We start from the raw sequence: 20,214 nt of genomic DNA, 5'->3' as shown, positions 1-20,214 counted from the left end.
GTGATGTGTTTGAAATATAATGTGACGGTTATAATATTACACCTACCATTTACCACGTTAGCGTTTTTTCTTCAAGACCGTTTGCAAACATTTTAATGTTTGATAGGAACACGATAACATCATGGTCAGATAAATAGGTAGTGCGCGAAACAATCGTATATGATATGTTGACGAAACAATTATGATATGATAACAATATCGTGTGCACATGCGTTTAACATTTCAACGAGTTCCAATAAAACCATCGAAATCGTAAATATGTATAAGTTGCTGTTCTAAATCAAAAACCTATGTATTATTTACATATTATAACAACTTTCAATGTCATGATTTACATTAGTATTCATAAACTATTAGTTATTTACGACGGTAAAAAACCCATAAAGACCGCCTTTATTTTATCACCAATACCGGTCATTCCCTTTGTTGGATAAACACGAGCTTTTTTGAATAATTTTGTAGAACATAATTTGTTTCAAATAAACGTATTTAAAGGGTACATAAAACAATGTGGGATGGATTTTGAAGTGAACTAGAAAACATAATATTCTTCAATAATAATCATATAATATTTCTTTGAACGTGCACTGTAAAGGTAAGTAGAAAAACAATAAGTATAATGAACTAGATACAAAAAAAAACATAATTGTATTATCTTTTCACAAGAGTCTAGTGTAATGAAAATTAGCATAAACGTTGAAATAAATTCATGCGAAACATGATTTATTTATATTTTTTATAGTTAAGTATTTTTTAAAACTAAAAGAAACTTTTATGTGGCCATAACTTGGAGAGTTCGTTGATTAAATAATTCCGGGAGTATATCAGATTATAAAAGGAAGAATATAATTATTTCTTCCGATATACATGGTATATTATTTAATGATCTTACGAATAACATAAAAGTACTATTTAGAAACGAAAAATATGATCAACTTAATTTAGATATTTGATATCTATTCTTTTGCGATAAGTCACATTCAAAACTAAAATTTACCAAATTGAATAGTTTTATATTATATTCCTATATCATAATAATGTATATTTTAGGATATGGAATAAAAATTTAAAATTGTTATTTCAATATAACTAGAGGTATGAAATATAACAGATTAAGAAATCTCAATTTTGAGCGCACTAAATTACTGGTTTCTAAACGTATTTTAATACAATACAAAAAAAAAAAAAAAAAAAAAACTATAATAATGCATGTAAAAATATTACAAAGAATTTTCATCATAGACGTAGTTTACTGTTACCGAACCACTTTATTATCTCTCGTGATATTTTATTTCGTTAAAATGTTTATAACCTTTATAATATTTTGGGTTTTTAATATATAGGCTAGAATGAACTTATATTGAATACTTAAATGTTAATAATTATATATATTTTTTTTTACGGTGGCTAGTGTAAATTTATTTTCAATATAACCGTTTCAAGACCTCAATACAAACAATCTATTAATAAATAACTCAATATCAACAATGTTGAATTGGTACCGGTAAAGTGTTAACTAACAGACGGACAGACGGACAGACACAACGGGGTACCTATATATGGTGTTCTTAACTTGTGTTTAGATACCTAAAATAACCTGTAAAAATATTTGTGTACACAGATCGACAATGGTGTAAACGTATTTATTTTTAGTTTTTGCGGTGTGCCTATTAATATATCAGCATTTTACAAACTCAATTGGATTAATTTTTCGATCAATTACGAAAAAAAAAAAAAAAATTAAAACTAAAACGTATACAGAAATCGATATAATGAGAGTGCGAGAGTGAGAAAGATGGACAAATTAATGCAATTTTAATGAGAAAATCTTTCTCAGAACTGTTCGGAAATCTTAAGAACAAGGCGGCACCTTTGTAGCGTGAGATTGACGACATCACTGACATCAGACGGGCGAACGTAAATGCCGGGAATCTTTTTAGCGAGAGTTTTGGTTGAATTAATAATACGTCATATTCCACTGGAAGTTGTAGAACTTCGGAATACTCTTTCACGGAAACGTTACACCTGTTTTTCTGACGTTTATAGCAGCCAAGCCATTGTAGCCGCCGTCGTCTCGTGACTGTGCAGTCTCTGTACACAGCGAACACCTGTCACGAACTTATAGAGATACTTAAGACATGTCTGAGAGTCTATTCAAAACGTTTCGTCCATGGCAAGAGTCGACAAAAGTAAAATACTTGACAAACGTTCGCAACAATTGATGCATACAACTATAAAGCACATGATAATAGTATCGCGTGTATTCCAATAAATATCGTCGTAATTATTTCGGTTTGATGAAATAGGAAATAATCATTAATAAATTGACGAGACGCAGTGTGACGTCGTGTTGCATATTATTATTATTATTTATCGATAAAAATAAAATATCGACGGTATAATAATATATGATTTCGTGATAGCTATAGTATTGTGTTCTCGAGGTTATTTTAATTTTATAATATTGTCAATATTATATTTCATCAATTCATCACACAAGATTTTGTTAACAATGAACTTATCGAAGTGTGTAAAAAATATATTATTTATTCTCGTGGTTGACAAGGAGAATGATGTGATAAAAAATACAGTCGAGTTATGAAAAAGTTTTGAAAACACTTAAACTATAAAAACATTGAAACTTTAAACGTTTAAGACTACCAATGGCAATTTGTGCTAGAACGTGAAAACTCATAAACAAGTTTGATACATTTTTAAGTAATAGAGCATAAAAACGAAGACCATAGTCACTTATCGTATTCATTATTATTAATTGTAATTAGCAAAACGACATGAAAAGTTATAATTTCTCCAAATATATATCAAGCCGAATTATGTCTTTGTCAATTTGTAAATCTACAATGTATGTGTAAACTTCCCGCGATAATTCCTTTTGTTAATATTTCAATAATTGTATTATTATAATTTTTTTTAAGTATAAGATATTTCCTTCCGTCTCCATACATTATGTGTATTTGAACAACAAATAATATTAGGTGTATCTTCCTGTTTAATAATTGTAAAATTTAATTTCAGATTGATGGTTTTGAAAGGATGATTTATTAGAAAAGCTAATAAATTATTTTACATAATAATTTTATAAACTTAATTCCAGTAAAACGTGGTATTTTTTTATTTCCATATCGATTTGTTATTAATCTGAATTTGCATTTTATCATAATTCATTTTTGATTTCTAATTTAATGATTTTTCTCAGGAATTCAATTTAATATATAATTAATAATAATACATAGTACTTTGATAAATAAATAATATAAACATTTTATTAGAATAATACAGCTTATAAATGGTGTAGGTACCTATAATATTATTAGTACGTATTGTCTGCAATAAAAGAAAAAAAAAATGTTATTCATAATATTATTATACTTCGTATAATACGAGAACAATAAACGAATAATTTAAAATAAATTCTTATGAGTCCATCGTGACCGCTGGAAATGAATGGTTTATATTTGTTTACTGTACGAATTAACAGATAATAATAATCAATACAAAACATTTCAACATTCAAATCGGAACTATTTTGCAGGGAATATTACAGTTTTTCGGCAGGATTTGACAAAATAAAATACACGTTTACAAAATTTATTTTTTTGAACATTTCATATTATGTCAAATTTTTTGATATGTATACTATAAATATTTTGAGATGCTTTTTCTACTACGTTCTACCCGATTCCTTGATCGGTGATAAAAAAAAACTTAAAACTGTTAATAAAAACCAAATACGTTCTCCGACATCTCATTGTCAACGCAATAATATACTTTTGAGTCGATCTCAAAATAATAATTAATACCGTTAGGTAAATGTACTATAGTTATGTGAATTTGTTCAAAGGCAAGATTGTAAAATGTCACGTTTTTAATCTTTTTATCAAGCTGTTATCCCCGAAACAAAAATACTATAATATTGCATTAACGGTTATGGAAATTTCTGGAGGAATCGAAAAACTCTGGGACGTTAACTTTTTCAAGCCGGAGTGCATATGTTGTCACGATCGTGTTGTATTCAAAAACCAAAAAAAAAAATATATCTCATTCGATATATTATACATGCACAGACTGGAATAATATTACACTGCCACTGATTGCGGTGGATTAGCAAAACAATTATTATAATTCGAGTATAATATTGTGCGCTTTGGTTTTTTTTTTTTTTTTTTTTATGAATTTAAAGCCAATAAGCTGTGTGATAAACTTATTGATTTAACAACGATGCATGTTTTTATTTTATTCTTATTTTTTGTGTCCGAAATTTTTTTTTTTGGTAAAAAAAATGTTCTGATCGTCTACTCGCCGATAGAGGTTTTTAGTTGCTGGATTTTTGTTTCTATTTGTCAATTTTTAAAAACGATATTGAAAGTTATCTGTACTCTTCAGAATGACTCAGAATACTCTTTCGAAGTAAAATTAGTGTAAATATTGTAACATAATTATCGAAATGATTATTTGATACTTTGGTTCATGATAAGCCGTTATAAAACTGGAAAAAAAATTTTCACTATAATTATTAATTACACACACACACAAAAAAAAAAAAATGTGATGAGCGTTTAAAGTTTAAATGTTGACAAAATCGGCTTTTCACGCTTAAATAAACGATTCTCTTGTCAAAATATTTCCTTTATAGGCCGACAGAACGTTTCGCTCAGAATTGTTTTTCGTTTACGCAATGATTTATTATTTTATTCAAATTTCACTCGTCGTACGTTGCGGCAGTGACTGAGAAAACGACGAGTTATAGGTAAACTCGATACCTACTATGGTGTGCAGCGTATAACAGAGCGGTTTCGTATTATTTTTTTTTAACATCATCGTTATCAACCCGTTGATGGCAGTAATATTAGGTATGTGGGAACAAAACACATTTTTTTTGTCCGGTGGTGTTTGTCACTGTTTGACGTGCCGAATAATATAACAACGCGGCTCCAGTGGCGTGTTAATATAGTATGCGGTTCTACGGTTTTGAGATTAACTTTCGAACAATTATCACGCGGTTTGAAGAAAACGACCTCCATTTCACCTGTTGCGAACTACAGTACATTGTAATAGAGTGACGCTTAATAATACACGCACGAGACGGCGGCGGAATCCGTTGCAATATTTGTTAGTTCTCTCTCTCTCTCTCTCGCGCGGCGATCTTTTTACAGCGACCGTCCAAATGTCAAAACGGCCGTGTAATTTTCGCCATGAAATTTGGCCCAGACAAAAAAAAAAAACACCGGAGAAGAACGAGATGGCGAGAGAAAAAGAGGCAGGGATGATTGAAGGGTAGGTGAGCACCAAAGAGTAGGTCGGGTCGAGGGGAGGATATGTACACGGAATAGGGTTGTGCGTTGCGGAACTGGCGCCGGCGCCGGCGATTTGGCGGCATTCGCGAAACGTTAGCACCGACCACGCTGCAGTATTATAGTCGCCGTCGTCGGTCGTGTCAGCGGATGCCCACTAAAGCGGAAATACCGTTTGTTCGAATGATATCTCTCGTACTGTATCGTAACATCGAAAATCACATCGTGGTAGACTTGACGACGCGGAATTAGAAAAAAATTAAAATTAAATATATTGTAATAATATATTATTGTCTCGATTTTTCTAACGTACGTATAATAATATTGTATAGTATGTAAACATCATATTATGATCGGGACAATGCGTTTTTGTCATGATTATTATAGTATTGTGTTGTTTTTGTGTCGAACAAGACAATACCATAATAGAGATAAACGCAGTAAAATATTATTTATGATACGCGATTGTCGTTTGCGGGTTAGGGGAAAATAGTTTCACATCCAACGTCCTCGGTACCTCGCGAAATCTTTTTAAACTTGCGGTGATGGTAGTGGCTTAGGTACACCTCGCCGGTGTTAAAAACGTGTCGAGTGAAAGGTGTCCCCTTGTGAAAAATCTAGTGGACAATCCATTTTGCTCAGGTAATGATTTTCTTTTTTGTTGGAATAGGAATAAAGAAAAAAGAGCATTTCGAGTGATGCGTTCAAAGGTTCGCGCGTTTGATTTTGAAAATGTGACTTTTCTGCGATGATATACATTCATAATATAGTAAATGTATTTTTGTTCTATAAACACATAAATATGAATTGTTATTTTGATGACTCTATAATCCTTTGCGTCACGCAGTTAAATTTGAATTATTAACATTGTGTTTTATCAACCCCATTATATGATTCGAATAAAGTCAAAATATTTAGTGAAAACCATATTTTGACGATAATTCACTGGCTTATAACGAAATCTCATATTTATATATAAATATATTTAAAATATGAAAAATAAAAACATTAAATTCTAAACTATAGAGTTTACTTCCTACTAACAGTTTAACAATACGTATTAGAAATATGAACAATAAAAATATTTACGTTCGTTTAAACAGTTAAAAATATAGAGTAAATATGTGTACGATTTTGAATCACTTGATTAATAACCTTTAATAAAAATAAAAACACGCAAAAATCAATCTCAGCAATATTTTTAATCGTGTCACATGTGATTAATAAATATTAGTTTGATACACATAAATAATTTATGTTTAAGCACATTCGGTGATTTTAGGTTATGTACAATATTGTATTATTACTACCATCTTAGCGGTTTAAATTTGCTTTGCATGAACACGATTAATTTTTGTTATTTATTAGTTGTGATAAGAGTAGAAAAAATGTTTAATTTATATTTTAAACTTGAATCGATAACAAAAAAAATAATAACCAATCCTAAACTAATTGTATCACTTATATGAAATGATTATTTAAATTTTTGTTTAACGTTTTAAGATAAAATCGAAAATAAAACACGTTTTATAATCATATATAATCAAATACTGAAATTTTACTATAATACAATGTTTTTCACTGTTTTGTTGGATTTAGTTATTAAATATTGATAATTGTATTAATGATTAAACACAGGTTATTACAATAAAATGGATTTTATGGAAACTCCATATCTTGATTTAAAATAAATAATTTAAAAAAAAGGCCAATCTAATATTGCTCCTAAGTTCTTATTCTATAAAAATATAGAAAACCACAAATGATAATTATTATTAAAATTTAAAATTCTCTACTAAATACAATATTATGTACAAAACACAAAGTGTTGATGTAAGTATAAATCAATATTTAATACAAAGAAAAATCTTCTCCAGATTCGTGAATTATTTCTCAATCATTGTAAAACCATGAATAATATTACAGTATTTAGCTGAGAGTAAAATAATAATAAAAATAATAGTAACAATAACAATAAGTAATAATAATAATAATAATTATTAAAACTTCTTTTTTTTCATCTCATGCATTTTATTTATTTTTTTCCCCACTAGAATTGTATTTATTATATAAGATTTAAAATATAGAAAGAATATTATTGATTTTGTATTGATGTGTTTTTTTTAAACACTATAAGGTAGGTAATAAAAATGTTCTATAAAATACATATTATGGAATATCCAACTGGAAATTTAATGCAAATGTTTTTTTCTGGGATAGTTAAATTGCATAATTTACCATAATTTCATCAGAGGTAGCAATAAAATTCAAAAAAGAAGATCGTTGAAATCTTTGATAAATAAATTGTTTAGATACCTACCTTTACATTTTGTGTTGATTATAGAAATAAATATAAATGGTTTTCTTTCAGTATTTTAGTTAGTATAAATGCGATGTTCAATACAAATAAAAATAGTCAATAATAGTTATAAAAGAGATAACATAATATGATTTCTAATATTTTGTTTGGAAAATATATTATATTAATTTTAACAACAAGAAGTTGGGTCTGTGTATGTTCTGAAGTATGATGGGTCATTACATTTAGAAAATGATTTCGAACATAGCTCAGTGCATCCAACCATGGTCAAACATTTTGTTCAATAATATCTCTAATGATGTTTTTCATAATAAAGCAGTAATAATATTTAATAACATTATAGTTCCTAAATAAGAGCATAACGTTTTGTTTTCTTTGCGTTTAATTTACAGAGTGATTCACTAAGTACCTATGCTCATTCTTTTTCCTTCTGATAAGTATTTAAAATCTGAATTTTGAAACTTAAAAATATATTAAAAAGCCATTACTCAAAATTTTCAGATTTATATTTTCAATTATAAATTCAGTGAATAATCATTATTTAGAAAAAATTGACATATCAGAATAAAAATTCAAACTATAGTAGTTTTTGAGTTATTTAACTTTATGTTCTAAAGATAAAAGGTACATGGTACTTGGCTTATAAGAAATGGAGGTTACATTGATTAAATTTTTTTACTTTTTATCCATTACTAAAAATCTATCAACATTAAACATTTTTAAAAATAATTGTTTAAAAATTCCAAAAATCAGAATAAATTCATTGTTTAAGGAAAAGATCAGAGTTGGTATGCATTTAACAATCATTCTGTACAAAAACTTATTTACACTTTATATTCATTACTTGTTTTGGAGTTATTCGAAATATTTACTAAGTGAAATATAGATAACTTTCAAAAGCTCTTTACAAAAGTGCTTGTCATGTGTGTTTCGGTTTCACATCTTTTGATGCGCAAAGCATGAAACTTTCGAGCTTTTATACTAGGTGGTAGGTAGGTACCCGAAAAGATTTAACGGATATCAAAAAATTCACTCACACACATCAGTGTATAGAGACTGCCTCCACATAAGGTCTAACATATGTTCACGAATATGGAGGTCACTATGTCGGATAATCGTGTTATATTTCGAGTATTATTCGTAACACAACCGTGAGACAGTCAATCAGGTTAGTTTGTTATTTCGAAATTTTTCTGTCGTGCTAATAATTAATTTAGTTTTTGATTGTTGTCGTTGACTCTGAAAATTCTAAAACAATGATATTGACTTGTATAGCGAAATTATTGATATTGTGTATTGCTGATACAATGGAAAAAAAATGTTAACTTAAAGATGTTATAAACAACATTTTGTGAAAAACATACAAACAAATAAATGTATGCGTTAGTTTTGAGACGTACTCAGTTCACTTTTATTTCAATTTTCGATAGAATTGTCAATCATGTTCAGTAAAGCAACATAGTTTTTATAAAAATATATTACTAAATAATACTAAATATTAATAAGAAAAATATTTACAGTCACATAATCCCAATTACGTTTTAGTATGACGGTTGCTTGACATTTTACCATTGTATACGAGTATATATATATATATATTGGAATACGTTCAATATATAATGATATTATTACGTGATCCGATGGATTTCCGTAAGTTTATCTATGATTTCGAATGGAGCAAAAGAGCATTTTTATCTTAAATCGATGTGTTTCTACTTCAGAAAACATTTTCAAGCAGGCACAAAAATAGTCTCTGAAAAATTCTTAAGAATAGCAATACATAGGTAATGATATTATTATAGGAACGAATATTATATAATTTTTTTTTTTTTTTTATTGATCTTTGTTGCTTCGGCGACATGGGCTATTAGATTTATACTTAAATAATTTAAGTTAAATTTACATTATATACTATTACATGTTTTAGGTGACAATTTAATTACAATAATAAGGGAACTTTGAGGCTTATGGCTGTTGACTATATTTGTCTTACTTAAATGTATTTGTCTATTTCAGTTGTCCTGAGGAATGACATGATTTTTTCAGGTTGACAGTCGGGTCCGACTATTATTCGTATAAGTTCGTTGGTATATATTTAGTTTTTCTCTTTATTCTTCATTTGAACGGCATTCTGTCATCAAGTGTTTAACTGAGAGGGTTACTCCGGATGTGATGGTGCATTCTGACGGTGGTATGGTTCTTCATGAGGTGTCCATGTGTGAGGTGGGTGTGGCCGATTCTGAGTCGGTTTATTATTATTTCGGGTTTTCTTGAAGTTTTGTATTGCGGCCAGGGATTTATATGTTATGTTTTATTTCGCGTAATTTGTTGTTTTGGTGTGACCAGTGATTTTGCCATACATTTTGAGTGATTATTTTTATATATTTTTTGTGTTACTTTTTTGTTTGGGAGTTTCGGATACTATGGCTTCTTTTGCGTGATGATCGGCTGATTCATTTCCATGAATTTTGCAATGTTCTGGTGTCCAAATTATTTTATTTTGTTGTGATTTTTTAGATTATCGATTTGATTATATAATTTTTGTACACGTTTCGATACCATTTATTATTTCCAAATATAGATATTGAAAAATTACGTTGGTTAAGAAATTCTTAATGTTAAAACTACCAGCCATATAATTACTATAGTCTAGTTGATTTTCATTTAACTTAACACATAATACACTTTTTAATTTCCAAGATATCGCAACTTATCATTATAAATTATAGTCAATAGCTATAAGTATATTATTGAATCATGATGCGTACTATAGTACTGAGCCCAACACAGCGTACATATAATCAATCAATCAATAATTATTACAACAGTTATATTATTATTTTATTTTTTTATTTCCTATAGGTAGTTCATTTGAGAGTGTTCTTATTGAACTCTTTTTTTTAAACGTTTCCCCGTACTTAACACGCGACTTACGAGCACCGCAAATTAAATTTTGGACTCCTATACCAAATGCTCTTGTGGATCCTATAAATAATAATATGGTTTAATATAAAATAAGTGTTCTAATAATGGAAATCTCTGAACGTCGAAGATTCCAAGTTCATTGTAAACGGGTCCCTCCAATTGCCGAGCCCTTGAACTCCGGGCCCAATAATCCCCATCTTATGGGAGTCCCAAACGCCTATGCGTCTGATAAATATAAATTGTATAGATTTAGTTGATCAATATCAATATCACATCAAAGTACCTATATGATTCTTCGATGTTATACTCGTCTGTAATTATTAAATCCAACGGTAGCGGGATATTAAACGTTAAGTGGTGGCGACCGATGTTCTTGGAACAACGTTGAGCCCCAGCTTAGTTATACTATTTGCATACTTGATTACGTCATGTTTGTGGAAATGAAGAACGGCTGCACTCTCGGTGGCGGTGGGGTAGATGACGGCAATAACAGCGGTTAGTGTTCGGTGGAAAAACAATTTTTTCTCTCGAGTGGAGTTTACGTGATATTGGTTACCGAGTAGTGTCTGGGTACAAAAACGGTATTTACCGGGAAACCCGACGGGCTCTTGAAAAATTATTACTCCCAACGAAACATGAAAACACCGCATTTGTTTTCTGCGCGGTCGTTCGAACGTTTGACACGCGTTGCGTTTTGCGTGAATTTTGAGTGGTTAAACGCGAACCGTTTTAATAATGCAATGCGCACTCACATCCTATTCCGACCGAATGCGGTGAATCGGATACGGAAAAAAGCATTTTTAATATTTCGCCGATAAAAAAAGTGAACAGATGGCTCCACGGTATGTAATTCCTATAATTGCTCAAGTTTGGTCGGTTGTCCGCTTTATCTAATAATGCCCCATATATAGGTATGTACCTATACAACAAACATCATAATATGACGTGTAATTCGATTTATCAGCTTAAAACCTCAGATATCGTACTGAACAAGCGTGGGGGACTTTCTTTTAAATTATTAAGTATATGTAATGTCGTGCTCAACTATCTTGAAATATATTTTTACACCGATAACAACATTATTATTTGTTGTATAAAAATTTAAAAAAAAAAAACAACAACATTTTTCAAACGACGCGTGCCGCTGCAAACACGCGAATGCTCGCGTGATGATCACGATTAAAGTTCGAAATATTATATTATGCGATATTATATTGCTATTAGCATAGTACCTATTTATAATTACGGATAACTACCGAGTTGTACGATTTTTAATAAGTATTTTTTTTTCCTATTAGTATTATGTGGTTAACAACTTACTAATCGAGCAACACCACAAACAAATTGTTTTTATTTCTTCGAATTTCGACTGTAATATTATATTATATTACCTTTGGAAACCGAGCGTGTCGGTAAAACGTAATTATTCATTAGATTTCGTTAACTAACAGTTTCGTGGGTTCCGTGCATTCGTACACACGAAAGGCAACCGAGCACACAGCCCCCGAGCCCACACATGCCATGCTTGTTTCTTTATAAAACGACAGAATCAACAACAATAATGAATTTTTAAATCCGGACCTGTGGCTTAACGAACGCCCACTTTCCAGATGACCGGTCATAGGCGAAGAAAAATAGGAAATCCGTTACAAACGGCTTGAAACTGTATTTGGATTACAATATTAATTGTACCATAATAGACTATTCGTAGTACATATTTATTTTTGAAATTTTTTTTACATATATTTTAAATCATAAAATAAGTAAATTTGATAAGGATAATTTTTGGCACGAGTTCACGTGATAAAAGAAAATATCCATTGTCTTATGTGTAGTATTTACCTAATTAAGCTCAGACTAGTACATAATATCAAAGTCGAAATTATTTTATTGTTCATATTCCCTCCTCGCCTAAAAATTTTAGTAACTCAGATTTTTCGGTGATCGTTAGACGTGTTGGATCATGCCTTTGAACGGCCTATTATATTAATTCACTCTAAAAATGGTTAGATATTAGGTCACCGATCCGTCTGGTAAACGACTACGGTTTTGGGCTGGTCCCGCGTGACATAGGTTTACGCGAGGTACACGCCCACTATTATAATAATATTTAAAAAATATTGTTGTAATATTATCAGGAAACGACACGAAAACCTGACGCGTTATTTCCGTGGCCGTTTTAATTGTAAAAACGTATTGAGATAGAGACTATTATTAGTTCACAGGATCGAGTAAAGGGAGGTTTCCGGTGGTGTGGGCACTTCCGCCGTCGACCACCGACACTGTTGATGGCCAAAGCGCGAAAAACAGACCGTTGAGGTTTATTAATTTTTCATTATTAATGCCAGTACGAGTAGATACCTATATTACACAAACGACCGTTGTAATATCGAGAGACGAAAAACATTTCGCTTGACGTTTAATCTATTTAAATATTTATCCGCTTTTATTATATTTTCTTTGCGCTGCTGCAGTAGAAATAAAGGATAAGGACACGCCAAACATCACGGTCCGCTTTATTTGCCAAAGGCCGCCGCCGCCGTTCTTATTTAATCGACTCTGACCTCTGCAGCTGCAGCAGTGCTCATAACCCTTGAGACATTTTATGCGATTTTTTTTTTCGTCATTTATTTATTCATTTATTTTTACATTTTTTGTAATCTGGTCAGATATTCGTGTTTTGAAGCACTCGGCACTAAAACACTTCTGGCGAAAATGCAGCTCACTCAATGGCAGATATTATTATATAACTCCAATATTTTTCCACTCCGTGTGATAAGTGATTTTTCTCTTTATTGCATACTTCCATTATATATAATATGAGAATCAAAATATTATTTTCCATCTGAATAGATAAGATTGCGCAGTTCTGAAATCGTATACAGTCGACGTTCCAACTCGTTTTCTCACAAAACTATAAACGCTAAATCTCAGTATTCGCGTATGCTTAATGGAGATTTCATTATGCGCACACTTCGCGTTATACGTTTTTAGTAGTCATAAATCGATTAGAACGATTTTCGATACGATTTTTCAACAGGTTAGGTTAGGTTAAAGTTTAACTAACGATTTTCAACATCAAATCTTTCGTGAGATACCAAATTGAAAAATATCCAAACGTATGATACGTAGAATTCGCTAACGCAATATTGTTGTTTAAACAAATGTATTTCAAATTATTGTGTACTAGTTGAAATTTATTTTAACGTGAAAAAATTAATTTATGCAACCTAAATAATGTTTGTTTAAACTTTAATTGTAATCAGAGTGGAAATGTAACATACAGAATAAACAATTAATATTGTTACACACACACAAGCATATTATAATTAATTTTAATTCCATATTTGTGATAGAAAAAATCACGATTTAAATCTGAATAATATTTTTAATTACCAATAGAGTTAACCTAGGTAAGCAATACCATGGTGATACGATAGAAGTTCTGCAATATTAGTCATAACCATGATAAGTTTTAATAATAAATCCAAATAATTTTCAACTGAACCATTCAGTGGTCTAGTCTCGAGTTTCTCAGATTCCTCAGATTTTAATTATTATGCCAGACGGTGAAATTTGGTTATCAAAAGATGACAAGCGTCCTTCATGTTCGTTTATTGATAATCTTGCATATATTTATACAACTACAACAATCACAGCGTGATATAACAAAATTGAACGCTTATATCCTGTTTGCCCAATGAAATTTCAAATTATTTAAAATCTGTTGGGATTTTATGTATACCTAATATGGTTTTAACGTCATATAACTTCGTATGATGTGTCACATGAACAATTAGGAATTATTTTTTTTCTGCAAAAATTGTCCTCACAAACAAAATGAAAAAAGATCCAATAATAATAATAATTAAAAACTTTTATTCTGTGGCCCTTGTCACGGAATCACATTCCGTGACGTGTATCAGCTATAACGAATAAGTATGATAATAACAAAAAAATAAATTCCGCTTTATAAGCATTTTGTTTTTGTGTTTCGTTATTTATTACCGCAAACTAAAAAAAAATTAGCATTGTCATACAGCATATCAAAAAATCATTTCTAAGGGGATAAAATCATTTTGCTGCATTGTTCAAAACATGAAATAATTTAATGTATTATTATTACACGGTCGATGTACACTAACAATGATTCGTACATATTTCTGTACTAGATTGGCTTGCATACGGAAGTTTGACTCATTCGAAGACCAATAGGTTCTAAAATAAGTAATAACGAGTTAAACTTGTTGGCCCGTAGATGTTTTTATCTAATGTTTCGAAACCAATACTTAAGTCTGGATAGGATAGTTTTAGTTGCCTAATTTTCAAAGTTTAACGTTTTAAATTGAAATTTTAAAGTGAAATTAATATTGAAAGTTTCAACGTATGTAGCAGGTAATATCAGCGTTTATGAAAAATAGTTTCATTACAGAAAAGTAACGACGAGCAATTAAAACTAGCACCAAATTGGGATATTTGAAAACTCGGAATGCCATACAATATCGGATGACAAAATAAGTATACAAGTTAAGAGACAGATAACACGAGTATATACAAAACAATTTAAAGCGAATGTTTTCCTAGATATTCCCCTACTTTAATTACACATACCTACCAAGAATAATTTTATTGTAATATTGTAAAATGTATTGTAAATTGTACCTGTATATATAAGTAATATTTTAAAATATGTAAGCTAATAACCTTAGTTGTTGAGGCTTTAAAGTAATAAAAAAAAAAAAAAAATTTAAAGCGAGTTAAGAAGCTGTCCAATGATAACACTTTAATGTTGATTTTTTTTTTAAGTTGTGAAACTATTTATTTAGACTTTTTTTTAAACAATATTATACACAGGTATAATAACGTTTTGTGATAAGCCATTGTATTGGGTAAAAAGAACAATTAAAATAATGTAAGTAAGAGTTAATATGAGTTACGCGTAAAATGTGCTGTTTCGCAAATCCTTTATTGGATTAAGGGGAAAAAAAAGTGATCAATGACACAAGGTCAGATATGTGACGTCGAACTCGATAGATATAAACGTCACACGCACGGGCCATAATTGTTTTAAATTGTTTTTGAGTTGTATGTACGATAGTATAGGTACCTACCTATTATACGTCCTAAATAAAATGTGTAATTTTTATTTTAAAAGCAATTATAATTATTTTTCGTATCTGTACTAGACGCGTTTAACCGATTAATGAATTGGAAAGTAATTGCAATAATAAATTGTTGTTACGGTTTTATTACCTATGATATTATTTATGTTTAGTTTTATGAACTTTGAGCCATTTTCGTGAAAGGCCATCACACGATAATATGTTAACGTACCTATATCGTCCTGCCATCTGTTTAATATAAAATGCAGCAGATGCATATACAAATTAGGTAATTTTTCGACTAATTCAGTGACGTTCCCAATCGAATTAAAGAGTCGATGGTTTAAAAATATATTTTCCGGTGTTAACTGTTTTTTTTTTCGAATCGAATAATAATAACGTCAGTAGTTTTGCTTCGAATAATTATGTTTGATATTCAACTCCACTGTAGTTGGTAAAATGATTCGAAAATTCATTGATGATTAGATTAGCAAAATAAAAAAAAAATACTTTTAATATTGAACTTTTGTTTGCGGTATATCACTATAATATGATATCCCACATTGATTAACTAATAAATTTCGCAAGTAAATCTAAAAAAAACATAACCTGCCTCTGTGTGAATTTATTTAATACGTGTGTGTAGACAACTAGATAAATAAGTACCACATCAGCATAATGATGTGCAGCGATGATGAATGCAGTTTTTTTTAGAACGACACATTAATATTCTATGCATTTTTAATCAGATTCTCTTAGAATATTATGAATAAGAAATAGTTTCTAATTCTTTTCTTAGGAATATGTCTCATACGTTTTTAACCTTGAGTTATTTAAATACATTTTCATATTTAAAACTATATAGGTGACCCTCGAAGATTTACCCATTGCGATATATATAAATATGTCATAAATCTGGTTTTTTATTAGACTCACATAGACAAGGGCTACATGTATTTTATTTTTTAATTATTGAAAAAAATTATGATACCTAACCATTTCATAGAGTATATTTTCCTGAAAGTGTTGGCCTCTCAACATTTTATTTTAATTAACCTCACGATTTTTAATAATTTTCTTAGTTTATAGGAAAAACGCCAAAAAATTAGGTTTTGTCCGGGCGGCGACCCCCCCCCCCTCTAGGGCTAATGGGTTTACACACTATATACTCACGGGACACTCTGTACACCTATTATACTCTTGTTTTCGATTAAAATAATTTACTCGATTTTTGATTACACACATATTTGTGTTTGTCATACTATCAAACCAAAATATTTATAACACCTATGGTTATAATTATTATTTTTATTTTTCACAGAGTACCTACGAATGTTGGAAATATTTGTCTATATTACCTAACCTATATACGGACTTTCCAAGTAAATAATACGTATTTATGTAGAAAAAAGTAAATTGTTATATTACAACGATTTTAATGTCTAATTTTGTCGATTATAACAAATAAACAAAACTTTCGAAACCATGTACATAATTTTACTGGTGCATACTGTTTTAAATCGCTTTGATGAATGTTCATTTGCCACGTGTACAAAATAAAAACTATCGCATGTGAAATTTTCATTTCTTTTTTTTTTCGTATTCATAGAAAACGTATCGTTGATAGTCAATTCAAAGTGTGACGATAAACCTCGAGGGGAGATAATATACACTACAAACGCGGTTAATGTCTATATAAATTAGTCCCGTTTTTGGGTTGAACGGATTTTTGCACAACGGATCTCCTGCGGGACGGCGACTAGATTTTATATCATAAATCACATGTGCCTCGCGCACTTATGGGATTTTCGACTATTTCATCAAAATAAATAGACAGACGAAATGCTGCTGCAGTTCACCGCAAGTTTAAAACGTCGCGACCGACTTATTTATAAACGCCTGGCGCCTTTCCGGTTTTTATCCATTTGCGAAATGAGATTTTGATACGTAAAACCATTTAACTGGTATTATGTATGTATTGAAATTATTATTATAATAATTATATTGTTATTTTGAAATTGTTTAGAGCGCATTGAAATCCTCGTCGATTGTGATGTGCACACGTCCGTTTCGTGTATTGTGATCGTCGTTCGATTGAGATAAAAACAAAAAATAAAAATTTTATCTTAAGCAATATGTAAAACGTCGGCGATTTGACGAGTACCTAGGACGTTTGTAACCACTATATAAATATATATTTTTTCTAACATTTCCAAAGCGATCGTATTATTATTGTTGTTGTCGTCGTCGCGTCGTTTGCGAGCCTTACCGAAGGTGGTGGATAACATGCGCTCGTGCGACCGTCGTCATGTGGACTGAACGTGTTCGCCGATGACGACATGGCTATCGTTTTATCAGCCAAATCCAAGGTGATAACAGGCGGCGCGGTGGGCGTGGCCTGCCTGCTGTCCGGTCTCATGTTCTGCAACCTGTTCGGCTGGAACAGTCCTGTGGAGGACGGCGTTGGACTCGCGGCCGGAGGTATCGCCAAGAGCAAGTCGGACGACAGACCCAAGAAAAGTAATAATTGGCATCCCACGTCGTTGCACCTCTATCAAAAGGTTACGTGTTTTTTTCTTTTCGATTTAAATTAAAATATACAATTTTCGTACAAACGTAGTTAGCGAATGAAATATCATTCGATTGTTTTTAGAAATAGGTATATTATAGCAGGTACCGAGATATTATAATATTTGTTTAATATCTCAATTTAAAAAAAAAAGCAGGTAAGGACTATAATAAATTAATAATCCATGATGGCTAGGATTGGTTTCAACTTTTACACGTTTTAACGTTTAAAATATACCTAATTTAAGATTCAACAACAAAAAAACTGATTCCCTTAGATCACGCATCGGTGTTCTGGTGTGCACGTTGACTTGACGAGTAAGTTTGTCTTATTGTGAAAATATAAAACTACTTCTTTATTATTATATGATATATTAATAAGAAAATACTGCGTCGTAGAGTGTATACGAATAGTATAAAATGGAAATCAAGTATGATCTCACATAATTATGATATTTGTATTCAGTATTATACTTATCTACATTAATTATTTTGTTTAGTTTATTTCCTAAAAATTTATGCTTTTAAACGATTAAATCTGAAAATAATCAGATGGTTGAATGAAAATTTTCCTCACCACAAAATCAGGTTTACAATTTATTACTGTAATGCAAATATTGATGAGCAAAAACATTTTAATTATTTTAACATTATAATGGACAATTATGGCACAATTAAGAAGGAAAGGAACTGGATTTAAAAAAATATTGATGTCGATGTGCAATGGATTTTCGTTTTGAAATTAAATTGGTTTCGTTTTGGTCGTATGTTAAATCAAAAATGTATGAAATTCGAACTTCAGTACACACGAAGACAAATATTAATCCGTTTTTAACGATTTTCTACAATTCGCGTTAGGAATTGGTTTTCACGTCATGTCTGAAACTTGTTAAAATAACAATACCACCAAAATAATTATTGTTACACTGACTTATTGTATAGTACGTATATATAAGTGTAAAACATATTATAACATTAAAATAGGTGTAATACATCAAAATGTATACACAATCCCAATGAATCCCTTCATCCAATCCACATAAATGGAATGGAACAGCAATAATCCAATTTGGATTCATATAAAATCCCAATTGAAGTATATGTCTATTCAACAATAAACCATTTTCTTATGTTAAATGTATAACTAAGCAGTTGGACACACATTTTTCCCTTAAAATGGCATGTCGTACGTTTTTACAAATTTTCCATCACCTTCAAGCACTACTAACACTACTATACCTATCGATGCTCAAAAAGTTTTGCGTATAAATTTGTATCGGGACAAATTATGAACTCAATTTAGTGAGAAATCGTCTCACTTCTAGTACCCTGTACAAATGGTATTCCAAAAAAACAAAAATGTTTTAAAATTCCCGTCACGAAACGTCATTTACAACTTAGCTCTTTCGCGCGTTTTTAAACTCATCTAAATTCTAAACCTGTCGTAATTTGCGTGGTCAAACAAAGACGCGTCTGAGCGGTGTTGATGTCGAAGTAAGCAAATAAGGATATAACATAATAGTAAGCAGGACAACATGACCGAATCAAAACACACATTTTTCACGTCAGTCGGGTGTAAAAGACAAAAATGGATCGCTGTTGGGTGGTCGATGGTTGTGGGTCGCGGGTCTACATAGAATAGGAAGGGTGCGGCGAGACAGGGGCCGCGAGCAAAGACGGCGGAGAAATCATTGCGCGGAGCAATAATATTCTAACGACTTCCTAACGAGCTTCCTCCGAGGGCCGGTTTCGAATTATTACGATGGGAAAAAAATAATTTTTGCTCTGTGCGGAAACTGCGTACAACGAGCAAATAAATAAAAACCGAAACGGAACAACGACATTAATTTTTATAGAAATAAAACGTTTTATATTTCTTTGAAACTCGATAATTTAACTTTGTTCGCTGCTGCGTTATTAGTCACCGTGGACTTAATTTTGGGGACGTGATTCATGCCATTGCGCTAAGTGTTTGAAACTCGTTTAA

The 20,214-nt window shown here is 30.7% G+C and overlaps 2 protein-coding genes across 5 annotated transcripts in view; one reads left to right on the top strand and one right to left on the bottom strand.

The window, feature by feature from the left end:
- Positions 1–20,214, top strand: part of LOC107169907 (uncharacterized) — a 256,410-nt gene that overhangs the window by 66,029 nt on the left and 170,167 nt on the right. Inside the window, exons 1-2 of one of the 4 annotated variants that reach the window (XM_089228566.1) lie at positions 5,445–5,621; positions 17,878–18,220. The exons of 2 other annotated variants lie outside the window; for them this stretch is intronic. In XM_089228566.1, the coding sequence (XP_089084692.1) occupies positions 17,999–18,220 (222 nt within the window). In that variant the 5' untranslated portion in view covers positions 5,445–5,621; positions 17,878–17,998. Of the gene's footprint in view, positions 1–5,444; positions 5,622–17,685; positions 18,221–20,214 lie in introns of those variants that run through there. One more of the 4 variants, XM_089228565.1, reaches the window with a different exon arrangement.
- LOC107165019 (nucleolar complex protein 4 homolog B) overlaps positions 1–20,214 on the bottom strand; it is a 567,342-nt gene that overhangs the window by 430,556 nt on the left and 116,572 nt on the right. The window lies entirely within an intron of this gene.

Source organism: Diuraphis noxia, unplaced genomic scaffold, assembly GCF_037042655.1.
Source record: "Diuraphis noxia isolate RWA-SAM2 unplaced genomic scaffold, SU_Dnox_SAM2 contig0005, whole genome shotgun sequence".
Lineage (NCBI taxonomy): Eukaryota > Metazoa > Arthropoda > Insecta > Hemiptera > Aphididae > Diuraphis > Diuraphis noxia.
This window is presented reverse-complemented; position numbering and strand designations above follow the sequence as displayed.